Here is a 26604-nt window from a genome sequence, read left to right on the forward strand (position 1 = left end):
ATCACAAACTAAAACAAATCTAACATAGATACTGAACTCTAGTTGTTGTTTTTCCTTATAAAGTAGTTAAATGTCTCACATACGCGTTACAGAATCGGTGACGTTGTCATCATATGTTCGCTAAGTTTGTACATCGCAAAGTTATGAGATCACCTTTAATTGGACATTTTTGGTATTTATTCAACTTGAACTTGTTCAATGGTGCAAAGTTGTGATTTTGCGAGAAAAATATTTAAAAAAAAAAATATTAATTTTTTTTTTTAATTTGATTTTTAATTATTATTTAATTTAATATTTAATAATTATTTTTACAAAACAAAATTTTTCTTAAAATAATAAAAAATATTTTTAATTAGTTTAATAAAAATTAGCAAATTTGCATATAATTTAATTAATTTCACAAAATAATTTATATTACTTTAATAATTAATTTATTTTAACAAAATATTTTTTTAAATTATTTTTTTTATAATTCAATAAAAATTAGCAAAATTAAAAAAATCTATATTAATTAATTTATCAATTATATCAATTTGTTACAATTAATTATCTTTATAATTTATTTAATTTTTTTTTAATTAAATATGTATAAAAAAATAATTAACTAACTTAAATTATATAATTTGATTAATTATTTTTTTATATTTCATTTTAAAAATAATTTAAATTTGTATTAAAAATGTATAAAAAATTAAATTATTTAAATATATTTTTTTTCGTTGAAATTTTTGAATTTAAAAAAAAATATTTATTAGTTTTTTAATTAAAAATATTTAAAAATTATTATTAATTTAAAAATAATTAATTTTTTATTTTTTTAAATAAATCAAAAAATAATTAAAAATTTTAAGATTCTCTTTAATCGATTAATTTTGAATAAATTTTGAATATAAAAAAAATGTTTTTTTAAAATTAATTAAATATTAAATTAAAATAATGTTTTTTTGTTCAATCAATTAAATTATACTTTTTTTTTGAAAATAAAATAACTTAGTTTAAATAAATAAATATTTCATTAATTTTTTATTTTTTTAAACCGAAGGACCAAATCAATTATTTTGACGAAACAAATTAAACCTTTTCCATGAAAAAAGACAATAAAAGAAAAAAATCGATCGAACTTTCCATAAAACCACAGAAGCCTTCTTGGAAGTAATAAAAAAACATTTTTTCTTTTGTTACAACTTTAAAACTTTTTTATTCTTAATCATCTCTCGTTCTTTTTATACTTTTTCTTACACGTCTTTCATTCATTACAGCTTTAGTTTTTTTTCAAGTTTCAAATTTTACAAGAATCCGTGCGAAAATAGAAAAGATGTGTGCTAAATTCAAGTTTTTATTAAAAATTGAGCTTTCCATACTTAACTTTAAAAAAAAAATCAAAGAAAAAAAATAAAAAAAAAATTGTTTTAAAATTTAAAATTATATCTTTATTTTTTTAACCTCACAAAGAGAATAGACTTAAATAAAAAAAAAGTAATCGTATAGTATAATAATAATAATATAATGAAAATAATATAAAAGTAATTATAAAATATAATAATTATAATAGTAATGATCCAGTACTGTTTGTCAGAAAAAATAATAATAACTGTATGAGATAATAATAATAATCTAAACAAGACATATAAGAATAACATATATAATAATACAGAGAAAATTAACATATATTTTTTTTTAGTTTCTAACAAATATAACGTCCATTCTTTTTTTTTCTTTTAAACATATATTTACAAAAAATTATACTTTAGACATTAAAAATGATAATAATGGTAATTATTATTATTAATATTAAAAATCATTTTTTTTATAATACCTTCATTAATTAATATTTTTTTATAAATAATTATTATTAATGCAAATCCTTAAATCAAGGTAAGTTTTTCTTTTCTTTTATGTATAAACTCTATTGTATATCTAGGTATCTTTCATGTTTCATCATTATTTTTGTTTGTGTATCAAAAATATATATATGTAAGTTTTTTCTATACAAAATTAATATTTTATAATAATTAAAAAAAAAATTATTAATTAAAATAATAAAATAAATAAGTTGACTTGTTTGTTTGTTAGTTAACTTATACATAAAGTTTAAAAAAAAAAATTTTATACATTTTGAATCAGTGTGTGTTTGAAAATGTTGATGTTTTAATCTTAAAAGTTATTGAATCCTGGTTTTCCTTTCTTATTGATATTTTTTTTTATTATTTTCATTATTAGCATAATATGTATTATATATATTCATAATAATATAAGATGTTAAAATACGATTAAGTAGATGTTACACCAATTTTCATATACATGAGAGTAGTATGATGTGATGATGACTTATATTGTAATAATAAGAAACGGCAAGATCTCTTCCTTACTTTTATGTACAAGTTAAGCGGATGTTATTTTATATATATAATATATATATATTAATATATATCATTAAAAAGAGAAGAAGATAAATATATATGTTTAACGTTTTTTTTTATCATTGTAGTATTTTTATAAGGCTTAATTGTGCCCATATATTGTTGTCTGTATGTTAATGGTAGTACAAATTTTTCTTTCTTGAGGGTAACATCAACATTTTTTTTCGGTCCCTGTCCTATATAAGTCTAAATTTCTATAAAATTATTATCTCACTCCTTTCCTTTGTATATCCTAGCCTTTTAACGTTGTTTTTTTACTATAACCATTTTTTATTTTTTTTTTTGTACAGTCGACGAGTCGTAACAGCTCTCAAATATCCTCAGAATAGTTTTTTTAAATATTATTTTTTTTTTATATATGAATATTAAAATAGTTCTGTATTTTTTTTTCTCTTATAAAATTCAATCACCACACTTTTGTACATTAAAATTTCCTGTTGCTATGCGTTTCCTTTTTTTATTTTATTTTTTATTTATCAACATTATTTTTTTTATTTAATTTAAAATTTATTACGGAAGAAAAAAATTATTTAAACAAAATTATTAAAAAAAATATTAATAAAAAAATGATTAATATTTTATTTTTTTTAATAATAAAATTTAATTAAAAAATTTATTTTTTTAAATTTTTATGAAAATTGAAAAAAAAATTAAAAAAAAAAGTATTAAAAGGAAAAAGTTTGAAATCCCTGCAAAAATTGAATGTTTAATTTTTATCGATTAAATATTTATTTTTTTTTTTTATTAATAGAAGTACTGATCTACCATTTTCTGAGCTAATATTTTTTTTTTAAGTTTACAGATTTTTATGAAATATTTTACGAATGAAACTTTTCAATTCTTATTATCTCTCCTATTTTCTCATTTTTTTTTATTAATTTGTGTATTTAATACGCCTTTACAATTTTACTCGGCGACACCTTCAAAAAGGACGTTTTTAATATAATTTTAATGTTGTGTTATATAATAAATGCTATTATACTTTTTTTCCTTATAAAATGTTTAAATACACAATATTAATATATTATCTAATAGGACACCACATTTAATAATTTTTATGATTCAGATATGAAATTGGAGAGGTATTTTTCATTATTTTATTTTTTCTTTAAAAAACTGTTGTTGTACATTATAAATATATATTATTAATTATATATATTATATTATATATAATTATAATATATATAATTAATATTATATTGTAAGTTAGTTAGTTTATTAAGTAAGTTTGATTTTTGCTTGTTAAAAATATTAACTGGTATTTTTTATTGTGATTCTTAAACAGCCATTTTTGAATTGAGTGTCATTTTTAAAGTTAAGTTTTTATTATTATTAAATATTTTTTATGTAGAAAATGGTAAAGCTTTTTTTGTAATGATTGATTTTTTTGAAGATGATTTTTTGTGTTAATGAGAAAAATGAGGAAAAAAAGAAAGAAATTCAAGTTTTTTCTGGATTTATTATATTTTTGTCAAGTTAAGTGTGGATAATAAAAAAAAAACTGTTGACTAATATATTTTTCTTCATATATATATTTATATGTATCAATACTCTTATCGTTAATAATATTTATCTTTACCATTATTATAATAAAATATGCCTTCTTTTCGTTTCATGGACCTTCTTTCTGTGTTTAAATATTATTTTTATCTTACTTTTTATTTTTTTATAGTATATATAATAAAATTTATGACGTAAAAACGTGATCTCTAATTAAGATCCTTTCATATATATTTAATATATATAATAGTTAATCACACTGGAACTGATCTGACTCTTAAAAATTATTTTTTTTGCATAATTTTATGTGTGTTTTTTTTACATTTCTTGTTATTAATAATTAATATACATATAGAATTATATATAAAAAATATATATATAATAGTGAAAATAATTCAATCATATTTCAATGCATGTCTTAGATTTATTGTGCCGCTGCGGTAGCACCGTTTCTCGTGTTGACGATCATCATGTTCTTAATGGTAGCGACTTCGGATTCGAGTCGGGCGAGTTGCGACTTGAGATGGATGTTTTCCTCTTCGGCATCTTTATTGTGGGTGTCAACGGGCACGATAATCTTGCGTTGAATACTCGCAGTCCAGTCTGCGGCGCCAATGGAAATACCTGAGTCACGTTCGTCGCTGGAGCCTTCGCCATCCCACGGCGGCGAGCATCGCGGATTGGGTTCCTGCTTGATATTGTGTAACGCCAAAAGTGCCGTAGCGGCATCTTTGTCGCCGAGATGCGATTTGTGTCGCAACTTTAATGGCAAACTGTTATTTGTGTCGTTTTCGCGCGATGCATGCGTTTCGTGGTCCTCGTCGACGCTGCCGCCGCTCGAAATTTCGTACGGACTGTGGGCGCGTCGTGACAAGTTTAACACACTGATGGACTCCTTGCTGGGCATTTCGGGTCTGAGTTGCTGGTTTTGCTGTTGCTGATGATGGTAGGCGTAGGCGGCGGATGCGTAATGATGCGGATGATGATGCGACGACAAGTAATCGGCATCTGGCTCGGGAACGCGTTGCGGCTGGGGACTCGTTTGCTGTTGCGGTCTGAATTGATGCAGATGATGATGCAATTGCGGCATTGCCGCGGCGGTTGATTGAATGTGCGGATGCAAGAGGGGTTGTTGCTGCTGCTGCTGGTTTTGTTGTTGCGACGAGGATTGAGGTTGAATTTGCTGAATTTGCTGAGCTTGCGCATTATTGATTACTTGAGGAACTGACGGAGGAGGCGAAACGGTGGATCCATTGATATTTTGATGGATAACGGATGTCGGTACGGGACTTGGCGAGTTCGGGTACATGAGCGACGGTGCTGGCGTACTATTTTCGTTGCACGAACCCGGACTACGACTCAGCTTGGGACGTTTTGTGAAACTCAAGACTTGATCACTCGTCGGCATCGTCGCCAAAATTTGATCCACACTCACCAAATTCTCCCCACTGATGTTATATTTGTCCTTGATCGCATCCAATTGTGCCTTCAGAATGTGATTTTCTTTAGTCAACTCAATCACACGTTGTTCCAATACCATATCGTTGAAACGACGCTTTTCACGTGAACGTTTCGCCGCTTCGTTATTACGACGACGCCGATCCCAGTAACTGTCGTCTTTTTTCGCATCCGGGATAAATTCGCGTTGTTTGCGCTGCGAAAAGAGATCCTTCTTCCGCATTTGTGCTGCCAACTCGAAATTGTTCAAATTGTTTGACGGGAAATTTTCGGGTCCGGGAGATCCGGGCGATAATGGACCATTATTGGCCAAAAGAAGAGCACTGTGTGCTGTAAAGAAAAAACAAAAATTTAAAAAAAGATTAAAATATTATTTTTTTTTTAATTTAAAATTAGCAAAAAAATTTTTTTAAATTATTTTTTTTTTTTAATTTTAAAAATTATTTTTTTTTTAAATTTTTTAAAATTTTTTTTTTTTAATTTTTTTTTTAAATTTTTAAAAAAATTATTTTTTTTTTTAATTTTAAAAATTATTTTTTTTATAAAAAAATCTCACCTGGCATATTTGAATTGTGATTTTGATTAGCAGTTTCTCCGTTAACTGGCGAACCAGATTGTTGTCGGGCGACAAATTCTGCCACCATCATTCGTTGTCTTAGTACATCTGTAAAATAAAAAAAGAAAAATTATTATTAAAAAAAAATTTTATGAAAATTCAATTAAGAGTTGCACAACGAGAGATACACGCGCACACATTAGAACGGAAAAACATGTTATAACATCGAGTCACGTTAATCCAACATATGTCCTGTATTACAGCACTAGCAGCTAATTTTGTATTGTGACTGATTCGTAAAATCATCAACGAAAAAACCGAGCCACGTGAGTATTAAATTTGTTCATAATATTTGGAATCGTCTGAACTTATGACTCAATTCTCACGAAAAAAATTATTTACTCAGAATTTTATTTGATTTTTTTTGTTCGGGGAATTTTTTTTTGGTAATCACTTAATTTATTTTGTTTTTTTTACTTAATTTTTTTTTAAGGACAATTTAAATGCAAATTAATAAAAATATTTAATTAATTTATTTTTTCTTATTTTTTTTAAATTTAATTAAATATTATTTTTTTTTTTTTTTAATATTTTTTATAAAAAAAAAAAAATTATTTATTTTTTTAAAATTTTTATAAAATTTTTAAAATTATTTATTTTTTTTATTTAATTTATTTTTTATTTATTTGTTTAATTTATATAATTTTAATTAATTTTTTTTATTTATTTTAATTTTTTATAATAAATAAATAAATTAATTTTTAATTTTTTTCTTTGGAATTTTCACTTAATTTTTACAAGGCGTCTCCATTTCTCGAAATTTTATTTTTTTATCAATTGTTTGTTTATTTATTTAAATTTCAGAAAGAACTTCGTCGTATTTCACAACAAAAACAACAACAACAGCACAAACATCCGATGAATAATTCTTCTTTTCGCCCGTCGCTTACCTGATGTTTCTCAATCAAAGTCTGAAAAAATACTGACGAGTCCCCGACGATGCCGTAAATATATAAAATAGAATAACAAACATCGCGCGCGTCTCTCCGTCATAATACTCATTGCTCAAGTTCATGCACGGTACACGGTGATTGCGCAACATCTATTACACTACGACGACGGTACGCGGATAATTTTTTTTTTGTGAGCGAGAGTCGAGAAAGAACATTCGGTTATCTGCCTCGTACGACGCTGTGGCGTGTACTTTTTCGGGGTTGATGACTCACACTAACACAGAACAAAACAAGAATCATCATGAAAAATGATTAATTTTTATTTTTTTTTTTTGGTAAGTATGAACAAATTTTTACTATTAGTCATCTTTCTTTTGTTTTTTCAGGCTTTTCGAAGGAATTTCATCATCAGGATAAAATAAAAAAAAAATTATTTCAAATTTGAGTAAAAATTTAAAATATAACGTTCAACACATGAAAAAAAAATATAAAAAATAAAAATAAGAGTCGACGCCCTCTTCGTCGTTTTGGCCTTGAAATCGTGCGTTAGGGGTCAATGCATTCCGAGTCACTTTGCACAAAGCGTCTTATCAAAGGTCTTTTTTTTTGACAATTCCCTGTTGGAAAATTTTCTTGAACTCGGTAAAAATGATTTTTTGTTAACCGAAAATTGTTAGAGACACACAGTCATTCACCTTTTAAACGCGCACAAGGTTTTATACGCAAAAAATTTGTGTATATGTTGTTTTTTTTTTGTATAAACGACATTGAACTTGACTTGGTTTCGTATTTTCAATGTCATGGCATTTTACATGCGGGCAAGTTGTTAAAACCATATTGACTAGAAGTAATTTGCGTTAGTTTTTATTTTTTTTAAAGAGGCAAGGGTGATTTTATGAAGTGTTTCAATTAATTTAATTAATTTTTTTTATTTTTTAAATTTTAATTGAAAAAAAAATTATTTTAATCTCCTTGCCATTTATTTTAAAGGAAGAATAAAATAATTTTTTTTTCAATTAAAATTTAAAAAATTAATTAAATTAATTGAAACATTTCACAAAATAAAAAAAAATATTTTATTTTTCTTTAATTTAAAAAATGAATCAAATTTTAAAGAAAATTTTTAATAAAATTAAAATTAAAAATTATTTTTTAAAAAATAATCTTAATTTTATTTGAATAACAACTTATTTAATTTTAATTTTTTAATTAATTAATTTAATTTTTATTTAATTTTTTTAATACTTATTAATTTTTTTTTAAATTTTTGAAAATTTTTGAACCAAAATTAATTTAAATTTTAAATAAAATTTTTAATAAGATTTAAAATAATTGAAAAATAAAGTAAATTTTAATTAAATATTAATTTCAAAAATTTTTAACAATTTAAATTATTTATTAAAAAATAATTTACAAATAATTAATATTTTTAAAAATAATTTAAATTTAATTTTCATTAAGATTAAAATAATTTTAAAAAATTTATTTAATTTAATTTTAAAAATTTTAATAATTTAAGAAAAATTTTGAACCACAAATTATTCAAATTTTAAAGGAAATTTTTCATTAAAAAAATTAATTTAATTTTTTTTAATATAAAAAATATTTGAATTTTTTATTTAATTAATTAAATTTATTTAAATAATTATTATTTTTTTATTTATTTAATTTTTTAATTATTTTTTTAAATTAATATTTAATTTTTTTTCTAAATGAAATTTTATGAAAAATTGTTCAGGCCTAAAAATAAATTTTCCTTGTAGGTCACATATGACGTACACTCGAGTCACCTTCGAGTTTCAGTTAATCACCGCATTGGGAACTGTCAACCCCCGTACATGATGAACTTCCTTTGCCGATAATAATAATAAACTAATAATGAGCGAGTAATGAGTGGCAAATTTTCTTGCTTCTTAGAAATTCGTCTAGAACATCAATCACGATGAATTAAGCAAACAGAGCAAAAAAAAGTGAATGAACGTGGTTGGAGTCAACAAATAAATTATCACCAATTTATAAAAATATTTTGCTCCTGCATTTTTTTTTTATTAAAAACACAAATTGAGAGAGAAAAAGAGCAAAATGACACAATCATTATATTATTATTGCTTTATTATTATTTTCGTCGTGGATGATGCAACTTTCGAGAAATCTGCACCTGAGACTTTTTTTCATAAAATTTTAAAAAAATTTAAAATTAGATTTTTATCAAATTCTAAGACAATTTGCGATCCAGACAAGCGATTCAGAACGGGTCGATAACATTTTCGTCGTATAAAAATGTATTTTATTGTTATTAATTTGTTGTTTTTTTTTCTCGGAGCGGCACGAAAAACGACGACGAACGTTGGGTTAGGTATAAACGAAATATTTTGCACTTAAAAGGTGGTTGACTTAATGTTTACTTCTGACGCTGATGTTGATGATGATCAAATAAAATGCGATTTTCATGTCTGAGGTAGTATTTATTATTAAATTTCTCTCTTTTTTGGTTTCTCTCAAAAAATATTTAAAATTTTTTTTTTTTGAGGTTATCGACTTTTATTTTAATTTTATTTTTTTTTTTGGGAACGGTCAATGAATCCCGAAAAATTATAAAAAAAAAATTATCAAACTCAATGACCTCATTTATAACGATTAATTACTGATTGCCAACAAATTTTTGTCTATGTTATCATTGCATGCATTTGTTGTTTATTTTTTTTTCTCGCCTCTTTTTTTCGTGAAATTTCAAGAATTTACGCAACATTTAAATGAAGTCCATTGAACTTGGTTTGTCGGTTTTTTTTGTTCTGTATTTGGTTCGTACGAAAAAAAAACATTCAACGTCAGTTTTTTAAAAGAACGACCTTGAGCAAGTTATTTTCGGAGTAATCAATATCGTGTTGGGTAAAAAGTCAATATTCAGGCGGAAAAAAGTTCAAGAAACCGGCGGATGAATCAAAATAATACCACGCCGTTGGTTGAACCAAAAGACCGCGAAAAATCAGAAGCGCGCATATAAAAAAAGCGTATGACGTGACGCGCGACATACATTGATTGTCCGTCATGTGTTTGTGTGTTGGTGAATAAACAAAAGGCAATGAACTCGGTTTTTTTTTGTTGATTATTTTTTTTTGCACTTTTCATGATTATTTTTTTTTAAATAATAAAAAAAACTTCAATTGTGACAGGCATTGCGTAATCTATTAAACGAGTAGTAAACAAATTATTTAAAATCCCATCAACTCAACGGCGATAAGGATTTTGCTCCCATTTCCAATTTTCTAGAATTTTTTTTGCGTGTCTTTTTTCATGCATAAAAAAATTTTTTTGCCCCTAAAGTTATTTTTATAGGTAGGTCAGTCAACCACGGAGCAAAGATCACAAAAAATAAAAAAAAAATATTAAAAATTCAATTCACTTTATGGAGAATGGAGTCAACATGAAATTCTGGATCACGTGGATTTCTAAGTCGAACAAAATTTTTCAGCGACAATAAATCCACAAATTTCTGTTTTTGGTGTGGGACGACAAAAAAAATTTCTTTCATGTTTTGCAAATGTTTCCTAATCGGGAAACGACGCATGTCAATGAGTCACCTGGAATGTACATGTGAACGATTTTTTTCTTTTTTTTCTGTTTTTTGTGTGTTTCTATGTTCGGAATAATTTTTGTCACGTGGCTCTTCTATTTTGCAGGTAAAGTACTTGATGTAGGACAATGTATAATTTTGTATAAATTATTTTTTATTTAATTTTCTTTTTTTTAGGTACAAGTGTTCTTGGGGTTTTATCAATTTGAAAGAAAATTAATTTAAATTTAATAAAAAAATTATTTAAATATTAAAATTAAAATTACAATCAATTTAAAAATATATAAAAAATAAATGAATAATTAATTAAATTATAAAAAAAAAATTAAATAAATAATTTTTTTAAATTTAATAAATAATTTAAGCTCAGTGATTTTTTAAAAAAATCACAAAGAAAAAAATTTTTTAAAATACGAAAAATAGATAAAAAAAATTGAATAAAGACAAAAAATGACAAAAACTTTGCTTAAAAATTCTACTAGGTATTTAAAAATTTGAAAAAAATTTCGTGAAAAATTAAAAATTATTTTAAATTATAAAAAATATACCTAAATTAATCCAAATCAAGATATATATTTATAAAAAAATATCAAAAAATTCACAAGATTTTTACAAGCCCATAAAAATTAAATAAAAAAAATATATAAGAAAAATATGAAGTTTGTGAAAAAATAAAAATTGGTGAAAATTTCTAAAAAAAATATAACAAAATGAAAATTTTGTGAAAAAATAAAAAAAAAATTAAGAAAATATTATAAAATTTATAAAAAAAAATATGAAAACACTAAAAATTTGTGAAAAATTAAAAATTCATGAAAAAATATAAAAATTTATGAAAAAATAAAATTTTATGAAACAATGTTCATAAAATTTTAAAATAATCTTTAAAAAATCTAAAATAATTAAAATAATAAAAAAAAATAAAAATTGATGAAAAACAAAAACTTGTGAAAATATTAAATTCTTTTAAAAAAATCATAGAATTAAAAAAAAATAAAATAATTTTTCTTATCGAAATTTCGAGTTCTTTATCAAAAAATGTGAGAGTAACAAATTGCGTAACACGGAGTTGTTTGTCTCAACACACACTTGACTTTCAAACACTTTTACTTTTGCTCTACATTCCAAGAAGCAAGTCCCTTCTAATGTTTTTCTCTCTATTATACGTCACCTTTATCGAGTAGCACTTAAATTACAGTCACGTTTAATTGCCTTATTAAACAGAGCGTAATCGACACTGTACTCCGCGCGCCGCTCGCAAAGTGAGAGCAACCAAGTCCATCTAACGATCACGATAAAATTATATGCGCGAGAACAACAACATCTTTCGTCAATGCAAAATGATTAAATTACGTAAAATAAATTGTATTATTTGATATTGAGAGCACATGGCATTCGCATGTGCCGTTTTGTGCCACATTTCGCAGAAAAAAAAAATTTTTTTCTCCATTCAAAAAAAAAAAAAAATGAAAAAATGTGATTTGTCGTTACGTAATTGATTGTAGAATTTATTTTTGTTTGTTTAATTAAGTGAAAAGGTGGGTGTCGATTGTTTTTTTGCTTTGATAAAAATTGCACGTTGATTTATGCGTCGCTAAGGTACTTGCACAATCGTCATGAATGGTTGGAGACACGATAGCGGCAAGAAATGTGGGTTCGGTGCCAAGAATTTATTGCCGCTCTCAACTCTAATCTGTCTCATTAGTTTCCGCATTTTTTTCTCGTGATGCTCTATGGGCGAAAAACGGGTCAGATTGATTCCTTATGGGGTCAAGTTGACCCCTTAGGAGTCAAATTGATCCCTTAAGAGAATTTTTTGATCACTTAAGCGATCAATTTGTTCCGTTAAGGGGTCAAACTGATCCTCTTTTGAGTTGGTCATCCGCAAGAGATCATTTTTATCCCTTTAAGAGATCAATATGGACCCCTAAGAGGTCAATTTGATCTCTTGAAGGGCTCAAGTTAATAAGTTAGCGGATGACCAACTCAAAAGGGGATCAGTTTGATCCCTTAACGGAACAAATTGGTCCCTTATGGGGTCAACGTGACTCCTAAAGGGTCAAATTGACTCATAAAGGGTCAACCTGACCCCTTAAGGCACCAATTTGACCGTTTTTCGCCCGTAGGGCACTTCAAAAAAATGGGTTAACGATTTCAATGCCTCGAGTGATGTAACAAAAAGTCTCGTCATGTTATCAGGCGTTTTGTTACAAATTTTTGTTTCAAGGTTACTAACCTAGGTTACGGTTGATAAGCGAAATTTGAGCAAAACTTGAGGTAGTTCGAGGAAGTTACGTCATTTCGAGGATTGTCAAACGAACCAAAGTTCATCGAAAACGAGGTCGTTCCTTCCTTCCTTTCTGTTCAGTGTCACGAACGAAACCTTGCTACGATGATGCAATGCAATTCAATTAATTGCGCGTGTATCTACTAATCTCCGTAGAGCTCGGAAAAAAAACCTCTGATGAGAAGCTTATCACGTTTACCGAGACACTGTCACGTTTAAATGCATCACTGCTGATTAGTGATTTGATTACGTATTAAATTCTTGGGAATTGTGTAACTTTTTTTTTCGTTTCGTTGATAAGATAAGCTTCGAGCTTAGACAAAAAAGCACCAAAAGTGGGTTAAAATTGTTTTTTTTATTTCTAATCGTGATGACGCAACAATTTTTTTTTTCTAAATGCGCAAAACTTTCCATTAAATGGCGTCTTATCAGAATTTCTTGTTTATTTACAGAAAAAAATATTTTGCGAAGATAATTAATAATAAAAAAAAAATAAAACAACAAAAACCTTCAAGTTATCGGAACATAACGTAACTTAGTTACTTCCTGATTCTAAACTCTTCCACGCGCAGCAATGAATATATCGAGATTACGCATGCAACAAAGGTGTTTACTACTGCAAAATAATAACAGCAACAACAGCACATTGCAAAAAAATAAATAAATAATAGGCTTGTCCAATTGCGGTATTTCTAGGACATCCACATTGAATGTGAACGTGATATTTTTAAGAGAGGAAAACAATTTTAAAAGTTGTTTTAAATTATTTAAAGCGCATTTTTATTTAATTTAATTCGAAAAAATTCAAATTATTAAAAAAAAAATATTTATTTAATTAATTTAAAAAAATAAAATTAATTTTATAAAATAAATTTTAATTAAAGAAATTTATTTATTCATAAAAAAATTAAAAATATTTTTTTTTAAATTTTAATTAAAAAAATTTATTTATTCATAAAAAAATTAAAAATATTTTTTTTTTTATTTTTTTAATTAAAATTTATTTTATAAAATAAATTTTATTTTTTTAAATTAAATTAAATTAAAAAAATCAAAATAAAAATTAAAAAAATTAATTTAATTTTTAAAACTAAATTTAAAATAAAAAAAAAACAATTAAATAAAATAATAATAATTCAAAAAATATTTATTTAATTTTTTTTTTATTTAATTAAAAATTATATTTTTATTTAATTAATTTTTTTATTTTTATACAAAGATTTTTTTTTCAAATAAAAATTATTTTAATTTTTTTTGATAAAAGAAATTGAAAATTAAATAATTAAAATCAATAATAATAATTTTTATTCATTTAATTATTTTTTTTATTAAAAAATTCTGATTTAAAAAAAAATTCTCAATTAATTTTATTTTTTAATAAATAATTTAAACGACGATTTGATATAAATCTAAATGTTCATGAAATTCTCCGCTAAAATGCACTTGAAAATATTGAAATGAAAATTAAAATGCGCCGTTATATTTCCTATATATCTGACATGTCACACACTCGCACGAAAACTACACTAAAAATACGATAAACTGAATGGGTAACGTAATTACAAATAAATAATAAAATAATTTAATTCATGAAATGAAATAACTACACGAGAAATGAACGACAAATTAATTTTATTATAGAAAGTAGATGACATTGCACTTGTCGTTGCTTGCTACACGTTAACGGCTTTTTTTTCATTCGTGTGTTCTTCTGGGAAATCTGTGACGATGAAAAAATTCAATGGAGACGCCCGGTTATTTTTTCATCTTTTTACGTCGCAATTTTTTTGTGACCTTCCGAAAAAAGAGTAAACAAGAATTTCGCCGAAATTTTCGTGCGTCGCGAATTTTGGTCAGAATTCTCGAAAAAGTTCAATGCGCGTGCAGTTACAAAGTCGAAACCTAATTATTTTTCAAAAGCGAATGCACACGTACTAATTATCAATTAAATATTTACAATTTTTCTACACGTGTCGATAATCAGCTAATGGCAAGTGTATAACTTAAAACAAAATTACTACATAGAAAAAAAAATTTCTGCTATTCGATGACTTTAGCGAATTTTTTGCCTTATGTAATGGCATCGTAGCGCAGAGAAGCGGCCATTGGCATGAAAACGTGGTCGATACATGTGCTTCCGACACATTTTCCCAAGCAAATTGTTGCATGTGATATTATTCAATACGTTTCACAAGCAATTGTACGGATATATAAAAGTTATCACATTGTATTCTAATCGACATGTGTTGCCACTTTGATCAATTTTTTGTTGGCAAAATTTACGCTGTGACCTTAAATTTATTTAAAAAATAATTATTTTTTTTTAATTGATTTAATTGAATAATTTTTATTTATTAATTTTTTAATTCAATAAAATTATTTTTTAATTTATTTTTTATTAAATTAATTTTAAAATAAAAAAAAATATATTTTATTTAAATAATTTTTTTTAAATTTTTATTATATTTTTTTAATTTAAAAAAAATAAATAAATTATAATTATTAATAAAAAATTATAAATTAAAAAAAATTAATTAATTAATTTTTATATTTTTAAATAAATTTTATAAATTTTTATTAAATAAAAAAAAATAATAAAATAAAATTAATTAATTAATTTTTTTTCTAATTTATTTTTTCAATTAAAATAGTTTTGAAATTAATAAAAAAAATATTTTATTTAAATTAAATTAATTTTTTTAGAATTTTTTTATCGTTTTTTTTACATTTTTTTTAATAAAATTTATTTATTATGTGTTGTTGTGAATGCAAGTAATAAAAAATACATTTTTTTTTATTAAAATTTTAATTTTTTTTTAAATTTTTTTTAAATTAAATTGAATTTAAAATTACCTAATAAAAATAATTTATTTAATTTAATTTAAAAAAATAAATAAATTATAGGTAAATTAAATTATTATTATTATTTTGAATTAAAATTGAAAAAAAAAATTGAAAATTATTCCATATGATAAATTTCCCAAATAATTAATAAATAATTTTTTTTTATTGATTAAACGTAAAAAAAATACGTCAACCGATATTTGGGTCAAAGCTGGATCGGAATAAACAAAAAGCACGTGGATTTAAATTAATTTTGAACTTGTCAAAAAAATCGCTTATCGCTTCATTTTAATTATTTTTTTGCGGTTTTTTCGTGTCTAGGTTAAGCCTGACATGACACGCCGTAAAATTCTGTAATAAATCTCAAATAGTAACAAATTAGAATTTACTTGAAAATATTTTTTTTTCGCCATGAAATTGTTTATTTTTCGTGAGATTCGTAATAATTTTTGGGGTAAACAGAGCTTTCGAGTGCGATAAACATTCCAATTATCGGAAAATATTCCGTTCAGAAAAAAAAACGTTGGATATCAAACTCACGTGTCCCGTTCACATGTCTTTGCTGTGTGTGCGTCTCGGAATTGCTTGTCGTGTGCTTACCTATAAATAAATAAAATAAAAATTAAATTGTTAATGAATGTACTTGTTTGTTTGTTTTGTAAAAAGGTTGAAGGCAAAAATTTTCCGCTGGGTCACGGGTGAAGGTTGCTTGGCGAGAATTGTTTGTAAACACAAAAAAAATCTATTTTCAGATTTTTTCTTGATTGCGACTCGTGTTTATCATTACTTCTAATAAATGACGTTTCTGCGCTACTTTGTACGAAATTCGATAATTTATTAATGAGAAACGCTATTTTTAGCGCAGAAAGTTCTGCGGATCGATAAATTTTCGCTTGTCTTACATAATTTCCGTGTAAACAAACCCTTTGGGTAGACGCAGTTACTTGGGAATCATAAATGCAACGCAAGCGATAAACAAACGAATGTTTGCCAAGTTGGCACGAATTGCAGTGATGCAATGTACCTGCAATCGAAACGACCTTTCAAAGAATTTCTTTCGAACGAGGCGCAATTGAGACGCTACCAAAATTTCCCCATGCCACGTGTTGCTCGTAATTTGGACGAAATCCATCGTTTTTTCGTATCTAATCTCGTTCTCGAACTAATGAATTATGTAACACCCGGAATCGATGTGCGTCTTGTTACTGACCTACTTTTCGAAAAAATCATCATCACTCACTCACAATTTTTTTTTTACGAAAATAGATTTTTTTTTGTTCACGTTTTTCTATTTTTAATTTTTTTTTTTTTGAAGAAGAAATTACAGCAGAATTTTAGCGCAATTAAAAAATATACAAAAAACTTTGAAGGTCATGATCTAATTTCTAAAATAAATTTACACAAAATAAAACGTGTGTTTATGTAATAAACGGTCGCGTTGTACGAAAAATTTTGTAATTTGAACGAATTGAGGTTAGATAATAAATTTAATCTAATTCTTGATAGTACTATACTGTGAAAATTTGTTTACGCGATGATGACAAGTTTCCCACACTTTATCAATTTCTTCCGCGAAAGTTGCATGCGACACGTGAACCAGCAAAAATTATGATGATAAACAGTTTTAGAATGCAATTTGAGATTCAACGTGGGAAAAGGTAATTTTTTTTAATTTGACATTGAATTTGTAATTTTCAATAAAAAATAAATTATTTAAAAAATTAATTTAAATTTTAATTTTTAAATAAAATAAAATAATAAAAAAAAAATAATTAATAATTAGTTTGGAATTAAAGAAAATAATTAAAATATTTTTTAAAAAATAATAAATATATAAAAAATTAAAAAAAAAAAAAAATAAATAAATAAAAATATTAAAAATCAATTAAAAGAAATTTAATTTAATTTAATTTTTAATATTTTTATTTATTTATTTGTTTTTATTTTATTTTATTTTTATTTAATTTAATTATAATTTTTTTTAAATAAAATAAAAAAAAAATTAAATGACTTAAATTTATTTAAATAATTTAATAATATAAAATAATTAATTAATGAAAAAAATAGTAATTTTAAAGACTAAATTAATTAAAAAATTAATTTGAATATTTTTTAAAATAATAAAAATATAAAAAAAAATAAATTAAAGAAAAAAACTTATTTTAATTTATCATCAATAATATTAAAAAAATAAATTTTGTAAAAATAATTTTTAATTTTTATCAACTGTCATAAAATAACTTTAATAAATTTTTCATGGTTAAAAATTTATTTAAAATTTTTAGGAATTTATAATTTTTTTTTATTAAAATTTAATTTTTTTTATTAAATTTAATTTTTTTAATTTATTTTTTTTTATTTTTTTTTTATTTTTAAAATTTATTTTTTTTTATTTTCACAAAATTTATTTTTATTAAATATTTTAATTTTTGAATAATTTTTAATTTTTTTTATTAATTTATTTATAATTTTAAATTAAAGAAAATCAAATTTAAAAATAATATTAATTTAATCATCATTCGAATTTCATAATAAAATTGCTTCATTTCATAAAATTATGAAATAAAAAGTTCTTTAGTAAAAATAAAATCACGTCAGCCAATAATTTGTAATTCTAACCAAAAATAAAATAAAAACTATTGCGCAATCACGACAGTCAGTCAGAATTTGACAACAACGCAAATTAATTTAAACTTGTAATGTGATAATTGTCTGCCCTTGTTGTTGTTATTTGTTGTCCCTTTTTCACAAGACTTGTTTGTGTTTGTCATTACAAATTGTGTTAATGATAATTTTCTGTTCCGTATTTCATTTTTAAAGTCGTCGCTGACATCACCTTTAATTAAGGAATTTTCCGTTAAGGATGATCTCATTTCCGGTGCGCGAAAATAAAATTTCTACCTGCGAAGAAAATTTCGAAACAACGAGATAATGCAGATTTTTAGCAGCAAATGCGGGATAAAAAAATAAAATAAAATTTCTGCACTGTCGAACAGGTTCTCGTCGTCGCTGTATTGCACGCAGCTGTAGACAGAAACAATACACAAAGAGCAAAAAAAAAATAAAGAAGTGTACAATGTACGACCATCCATCGCGCAAAAGACCTTGAAGTAGGTCAAAGTACCTTTCGAGTTCATAGTCGTTGACTCGGTGTGTTATTTATCGGTGTTTGTGCGTTGTCGCTGCTGCTGCTGCTTTGCGTCGTCGAAGCCGAAGGAATAAATAGATATAGTGCTACGAAACGAAAATATATCAAAAAAACAACAAGGAGGCATATTTTTATAACAATCTTGTTGCTGCTGCAAAAAACGCACAAACACACACCGAGAGACGAAGACGACAACGACGACGCGATTATTAAGTATTTTTTTTTTTATTATTGAGGGGGAATATTTTCTCTCTCTCTCGCCTCTTGTGTTTGTGTGCGGTTCGGTATGTTTTGCTGCCTCTTTTTGTCAATTCTGATTATTATTATTTTTTTTTGCAATGAACGCACTCTACGTGCAAAAGGGTAATGTCCTCGCTGTCTGTTACCTTGCAGTAATCGCAAATATCGTTTGAATGGAAAATTATCTGTCTGATTCTAAGTCAATATTATATAATTATTTCCTGTTTCAAAAAATATTTTAAAGCTTAAAATTTGCTCAGTAAAAATTTTTTATTAAATAATTTTTTTTTATTTTAATTAATTAATTAAATTTTAATTAATTTTTTTTTATTTAAAATATTTTTTTTTAAAATTTTTGTTCAATAATATTTTTAAGAAATAAATAAAATAAAAAAAAAATCAAAATAAACTTTAAATTTTTCAAAATAAAAAAAAAATTAATTAAGAACAATCAACAAATTTTTTAAAAAAAATATTTTTTTTATTTAAAAATTTTTTATTTTTATTTTAACTTTTTAATATTTAAATTTAATTTTAATAATACTAAATTATTTTTTTTAATAATATTTAAAAATAATAATAATAATCAAAATTTAAATAATTATTAAAAAAAAATTAATCGAAAAAATTTTTAAAAGAACTAAATTTTATAAAATATTCAAAAATATTTTTTTTTTAATTTTTTTTTAATAATATTTTTAATAAGTTTATAATTATTTTAAATTTTAAAAATATTTAAATTAAAAAATAATTTAAAATTTTATTTTTTTTAATTTTATTAATTTATTCAATTATTTTTTTGTTTTGTTTTCAAGATGACTTAAAATATTTTTCTATATTGCAATAAAATATTAATTAATTAAAAAAAAAAAAAAAATTTATTTATTTTTAATTTTTTTTTATGTAAAAATTAATTTATTTTTTTAAATATTTTTTTTTATTTTTAATTATTTTTTTTTTATTTTCCTTGTTTAAAAAAAAATTAATTAATTATTTAAAAAAAATAATAAAAATTATCAGTCAAATTCTAATTCAAAATATTATATAACGCAACCATTTCCTGTGTTGAATTAACCATGAATTTAACGTTAACCCTGAAAATTTTTGGTCTGCACAATTAATCAATTATTCATGTTGCGTCACAAAATTTTAATAGTTTAGAATTCTCAAGTGACCTTCATGTTAAAGAGCACCTGCGAAGTAATAGAAGTAGTAGAGAGGGTTCTAATTTCGTCTGTCTAACTTTCCAGACAAATTGAATAATAAAAAAAAAATCATTTGAATTTATTTTTATTTCATTATTAAGCATTAAGGATGTCTGTGATTTCATTTACGCAGTTTATGGATTTTTTTTTAGGGTTGATTCATACAATTGTTCAAGATTCTCACAGGAAATACCTTTCATATGTCGCGTTCGATCTTTCCATGCAAACATGTTTAAAAGGGTGGTTGAGACATTTTTTCGCAGAATAGGTTTCTGTCTGTCTGCTTCTCATACCTCTCTTCTACTCTGCGGTGTGTATGTTTGCGAATGTGATGCAAAATAAATGCCGAAAATGCGTACGACGGAGACTATTGACCTTTTCGCAGAGTACATTTATCCATCCAGACATGAAGTGTGGAAGAAGAAGAAGACGAAAAAAAGATACGACGCAATAGAATTTAATCGTCTGATGGTTCGTGATACGGGTTCCGCACAAGCAGCGACATGGGGGAGGATTAGAAATGATGTAAGATTTTGTAACTTTGTAATTTTTTTTATTATTACAGCGACAGCCTACAACGACGTGCCAAGTGTGAAAAATGCATTAAAAACAACAGTTTATACTCACGGAAGTACAATTGCAACAACAACAATAATAATTGGTAATAACATAACGCTAGTTAAGCGCCACAAGGTCGTCGTCGTTGTCGCCGTTAAATTGTCGCAAAAGGTGATAAAATAATTTAAATTTATGCGCGTAACAAGAATTTTCAATCATCCACGTGGTCATGATTTCACAAAGTTAGTTAAGTCATCAAACAACAAAAAATGAGCAAATCTCGCGCGAAAGGTTAACGTCCTAAAAACGGCGGCAAAATTTATGCGTCCATTTAACTTTTTGTTGTTTTGTTGTAAATCCACGTACAAATCCAGCATGTAGCGTAAATATTACCACACATGTACGAGACACAGACGAAACGAATAAAAATCAAAAGAATAAGGAAAAAAATACTTGAGGCTTTTGTAACAAGCTTGTTGTTATTATACAAGAGTTCTTTGATGCGCAAAATCGTAAAGCCACGTGGTTCAAAAAAAGTGTCTGGTCACTAAAAAAAAATACTTGTTAAAAAAAATCGTTTGTGCCTTATGAGATTGAGACTGAGTCATACAAATTTTTAATTGCTTCAGTATTTTTATTTATATTTTTTTAAAAAAATATAAATAAATGTATTACGAAATGTTTCAGCAGAACTGAATTCGAGAAGGGTGTCGTAACACACGGAAAAAAAGTGATGACAATATTTTGATGAATTCTGGATGGATGGATGTTATGAAATTTTAATGGATTTTCTCACTTGTGGATTCAAGGCTGAAAAGTCATAAAACTGAGTGAATTTTATGACTTGTCTAAAATTTGTTGCGGAACCATAAATTACATGTCTGTAACCTGATTTGTAAAATGTTCTGTTAGATCAGAAAAAAAAATGCAGGCAGTTGGTCAAATAACGTCATATGCGATTCTAATGCACTTATGTAATTTTAACTCGTTTGAAATTTCTTCTTTCTTTCTCTTTTTCTCTCTTTCTTCCTTTTATTAGATATATTCTTGCTTATGGTAGACTTTCTGCCTCATTGAATTGCATAAAGTAAGTGTATCATAGCGGAATTGCAAAACGGTCTTACGAAGGAAATAGTGTCAGTATGCCGTCATCAACAAGATGATTATCGTACAATTTGTTACAAAGAAAGTTTATGTAACAGTTTGATGCAAAGAAGATGCGATTCTGGTTATGCAACGGAGATGGGTAAGTAGAACGTATTAACTTTGTTTTTCAGGGCATCATCAAGAAGTTGTTTATTACCATAGATGTCAAGGTAAGTTCTTTCCTTTTTGAACCATAAGTTAAGAATTCTTATGAAAGATTTCGTAAGCCAAAAACCATCCAACTGGGCCTGAGGGAGGACTGTGATATATTCAATGGCAACGGATTAAATGGCGCAAGACCAACAAAATTGAAATGTGAAAGAAAAGATGAGGTTTTTTAAGCTTAATGATTTTTCCTCCAACTACAATGATGTAATCTTAATTTGATGAAAATAAATAAGGTCCTGATTTCCTGAAGAACCAATATCAATGAATCTCAATAGCTTGATTCGAAGCTCTGGAAGTCAATCAATCAGCATAAAGTTCCTTGCCTGAGATATCTGAAAACATCATGTGCACAGTTTACTACTACAAGCATTCGAAATGGACTGGTATCATGAAACTTTTTGATGAATTGAGGCTTTTCAAATTAAATTACTTTAGATTATGGGATATACTTGTGAATATTGAATATTTTATTGTCAATTCCTTCAAAGACTTTACTTCACTGAAATGGCAATGAGAGGATCATCGATCATCATATAGCGACAACTTATACTCAAACTGATCTTTGGATTCGAGACAAGAAGAGAACTTTACACTAAAGTAAAGTTTTCGGAGTTTTTTTAAACCAACTTCAGATGTCTATGTCGATAACTTTTTTCTGATATTTTCACGTTTCTACATGTTCTGAGAAATTTAAGCTGAATAAGTTATTTTCACTGATCAGAACTTACCAAATTCTTCATCATTCATGTGAACTTAAGGACTGATAAGATTCAAGTCTCAAGATGCTCTCGATTCTTCTGATAAACTTCAACATCAAATTCTCATTTCCTTCAATCCGTTCTACGAATCCATTAAAACCAATAAATCTAGTTTCCATTGTAAATAAAAATGTTACAATGAAGAAGAAGCGCTTCTTGTTACGCAATGCAGTAGATCGTCGGTAAGTAGAACGTTCAAACGGTTAACGTTACATACTGAAACTGGTTGTCGTTATGTAAGTTATGCGATGATAGTGACCTTAATCGTCATGAATACTATCGAATTATGCTCCAAATTGCCACAAACATGCATTTCGAACGAATATTTGCCGCCATACACAATTATTACAGTTACGCCGATTTCGACGTCGTCGTTATTGTTCGTCGTCATCATCATCAAACATTGACCTATTTTTTCGCGTTATACGTTCTCGTTGTGTCATCAGAACAACACCGCAAACGAATTCATATCACTTTATTTAACTCAATAAATTTGTTTTATTTTTATTTTTTTTTGTGCTCAAGCGACAGACAATTGATGCAAATAAATAAGTAGAGGCAAAAATAAAACAAAAGTTTTGTGCTGTAATTGAAGCCGTGAAACGAACTAGACTGTGACGAAAATCAATGTTAAACTTGTCACAAAACACTTTCAGAATGTTTATTAAGACGATTTCCTAAGTACTAATCAATTAGGTGCGTCCTAGAATTTCAATTAAATTTCCATTCAAGAAAATTTTACGACGACGGGTTTATGACTTCATGAGTAAATCACAAGGTTTCGTATGTGGGATCGAGATCCAGTTATGTCAATGAAGGCATGACGACGGCTTATTGGCATTTAAGCACATTTACAGCAATTTTTGGTCAGAACGCTGTTATGATCGCGTCATCGTACAAAACTTATGGATTAACCGTTACAATTATCACACAATGAACAAATATGTGCGGTGTTCAAATATTTGGCAAAAAAAAAATAGCTAGTTTCTTTTTGGGAGTAAGAGCGAGAGAGATTGTGTAATGCCAAAAAATAACGGAACATTCTTGTCCCCATTTAACGTTGGTTTTGTGCGTCGATACGAATACAATAGAGAAGCCGGTATGGTTTGACACACATCTGCCTCAGTATAGCGACGCGTACGACCAAATCAATATTTAAATGTTCGAATTCATTCACGAAATGAACGCGTGTGAAAATAAATAAATATAAATTCAAAATTTGGACCGCAAAATATTTTTCACATATAGGAGGAGGTCAATGATACTTTTACATCATCATTCGCCGTTATTGTTCGATCTATCTATCTCCGCATCTCATTCAATCAAAATCATCTTTAGACAAGGTAGAGGTCAGTTAAAACGGTATTTTAAAAAAAAAATTAAAAAATTCTAAATATTGCGTAATTTATCAATTAATTTTATGATAAAATTTTTATCAAAAAAAAAAAAAAAAAAAAAAAATAGGAAATAAAAATTTCACTTTTCTTCTTCTCTTATCGAACCGCCCACGTAAGTGTCGTAAATGAGGAAAAGCATTGAAAATTCTCACAGTAAATTGATATAAAAATAAATCAACGCAAGGACTTCTTTTGTGTCTCTTTCATTCATGTACAGTTTTGAAGGATAAATGAATCAAGAGAGAAATTGCAAAATAAAAAGAAAATAAAAAAAAACTGCACGTACATGGAGAGGAGGGAAAAACAAAGGGAAGTCACTTATTAAAAGTTTCAAAGTCATACGTGACAGCTACTAGTTGCGCGTTCCATACACGACAAAAAAAAAAGAAAAATGACATTCAACAGAAGAAAATCCACAGTATCCTAGGTCAGGTCTGTACGTATGCGGTATGAGTGAGTGAAAAACACATAAAAAAAAGTTGCGCAATATTTTCTCCTTTGTATGTCCTTGTGCTAAATCGTAATGATATTTGTTACCGTTGCATCATTGTGTTTGGTGTAACTTTCGTCCTAGTTTTCAATGTTGCCTCAGGAAATTTTTTTTTCATTTATATTTATTATAGCAGTATTATTTTTAATTCCTTGTCCTTGCTCCGAAAACTTTATTTCCCATAAGGATTTGAATTTTCCTTGAATTCCTTATTTCTATGGGAATTTCGATGTTCTACTCTACTTTTTAAATAAATGAGACTTGAACAAATATTTTACTTTAATTTTATTACCGCATGAAATTCACACGAAACGTCGTATCAGGTACTTACGGTTAAAATTATGTCGTCAGAAGAACTGACCTACTTTTTTATATTGTTCTTGCAATATTAATAATAATAAAAAAAATATGTTTACCGAAATGAAAAGAAAAAAAAATATAAGAATAGGAAAAAATAATTGGATGGTCCTTTGGAAGGAAAATTTCTAAAGAAAAACCACAAAAAGTGGATTAGACCCCTGAGGGGTATAGTTCATTATTTTTTTATATTTTTTTTTTATTGAAAAAAAAAATTTTTTTATTTAATTCTAAAAGGTCTCAATTAATTTTTCTTCGAAAAAAAAAATAAATTTAAATATTTGCCAATTTTTTTTTTTATTTTTCAATTGAAGAAAAAAAAAATGAAATTGTGGAAATTAACGTGAAAACATAAAAATTCACCCGAAAAAGACTTAACTGAATTTCGAGAATCTATGAATTTCATCAACAGGCACAAATTTTCGGTTCACAACAACAACAACAACCGCAGACGAAAAATTTTCGATGACGATAACGTGACGACATAGAAAAAACAACAAATTTCCGAGAACTTTGTGATATTTACTCGAATATGCGCATAAGTAAATTCATGTAAATAAACAAAAATACAGGTAAAAACCTGGCGTCTCCATAAATTCTGACACGCAAATGTTCTACTTAATTAAGAAAAAATAATAACAGGATTACTAAAAAAAAATTAGTTCTAAGAAAAAACATACAAAAAAAAAACATGAAGGCGTACCATGATGTAATAATTAAACGAACAAAAAATTGCCAAACTTTCTTTCAGCAAACAAAAAAAAAATTAACCGAAAATAATCGAAAAATCGTAACGGTACCTCGCTATTCATTATTTTGCTTTCTTTTCATTTATTTTTTTTATTATTTGTTGTTGTTGCTTTTTTTTAAATGATTGCCAAAAATTGCAAATTAAATCGTTTGTATCGTAAAAAAAATATCATGACCTCATTCGGTGTTCATTCATTCTTGTTGTGTACAATACAACGGAATGTGTAAAGAATAAAAATATTTTTATTTATTTTTTTTTGTAGTAATTGTGGCGATAAAAAATTTTTTTTTTTAACTCACCAATATTTAGTGTCCCTATTTTTGATAAATTCTCCACTTTTAATGATAAAAAATATCGATGGTAATAAAAATATTTTTTTTTGTTTGATAAAAATTTAAATTATTTTGTTTGTTTTGAAAATCGTATTTTTTATTCGATTTTCAAATTTATTTAATATTTTTTAATAATTTTTTTTCTTGTTTATTTTTTTTTATTTTAAATATTTTTTTATAAGTTTTAATTTTTTTTCACTTTGAAACTTTTTAAGTTTTTTTTTTATTTTAAATTCACTTTTTTTTTTAAATATTTTTTAAGTTTCAATTTTTTATTTAAATAATTTTTTTTAAATCATTAGATTTTTTTTTATTTTTTAATATTTTTTATTTTTTTCCGTGTGTAGTAATAATTATGTTAAAAATATTATTTTACTTTCACAATATTGTTGTTTTGAAAATAATAAAGCAGAATGTTGTTTCTTGCATTCGTAAAAGAGCGTCTAAATTGCTTAACGTCAA

General features: G+C 25.5%; 1 protein-coding gene across 2 annotated transcripts; it reads right to left on the bottom strand.

The window, feature by feature from the left end:
* Nucleotides 1-3860: 3860 nt before the first annotated feature.
* Nucleotides 3861-26284, bottom strand: LOC134834336 (nuclear factor interleukin-3-regulated protein). 2 transcript variants are annotated; one of them, XM_063848965.1, is made up of 3 exons: nt 26110-26284; nt 5935-6042; nt 3861-5708 (listed from the first exon to the last, which is right to left on the bottom strand). In XM_063848965.1, exons 2-3 carry the CDS (start codon nt 6023-6025, stop codon nt 4345-4347), a joined length of 1455 nt encoding a protein of 484 aa, XP_063705035.1. In that variant the 5' UTR covers nt 6026-6042; nt 26110-26284; the 3' UTR covers nt 3861-4344. The 2 variants fall into 2 exon arrangements, with proteins under 2 accessions (XP_063705035.1, XP_063705033.1); XM_063848963.1 differs by lacking the exon at nt 26110-26284 and adding an exon at nt 6885-6973.
* Between the last annotated feature and the right edge of the window lie 320 nt (nt 26285-26604).

Source organism: Culicoides brevitarsis, chromosome 3, assembly GCF_036172545.1.
Source record: "Culicoides brevitarsis isolate CSIRO-B50_1 chromosome 3, AGI_CSIRO_Cbre_v1, whole genome shotgun sequence".
Classification (NCBI taxonomy): domain Eukaryota; kingdom Metazoa; phylum Arthropoda; class Insecta; order Diptera; family Ceratopogonidae; genus Culicoides; species Culicoides brevitarsis.

Excerpts from the sequence above, each read along its gene's own strand:
- LOC134834336 (XM_063848965.1), bottom strand. The coding sequence starts at position 6,025 with ATGATGGTGGCAGAATTTGTCGCCCGACAACAATCTGGTTCGCCAGTT. Across the intron at positions 5,709-5,934 it reads TCACAATTCAAATATGCCAG|CACACAGTGCTCTTCTTTTG; the intron begins GTGAGATTTTTT and ends TTTTCTTTACAG.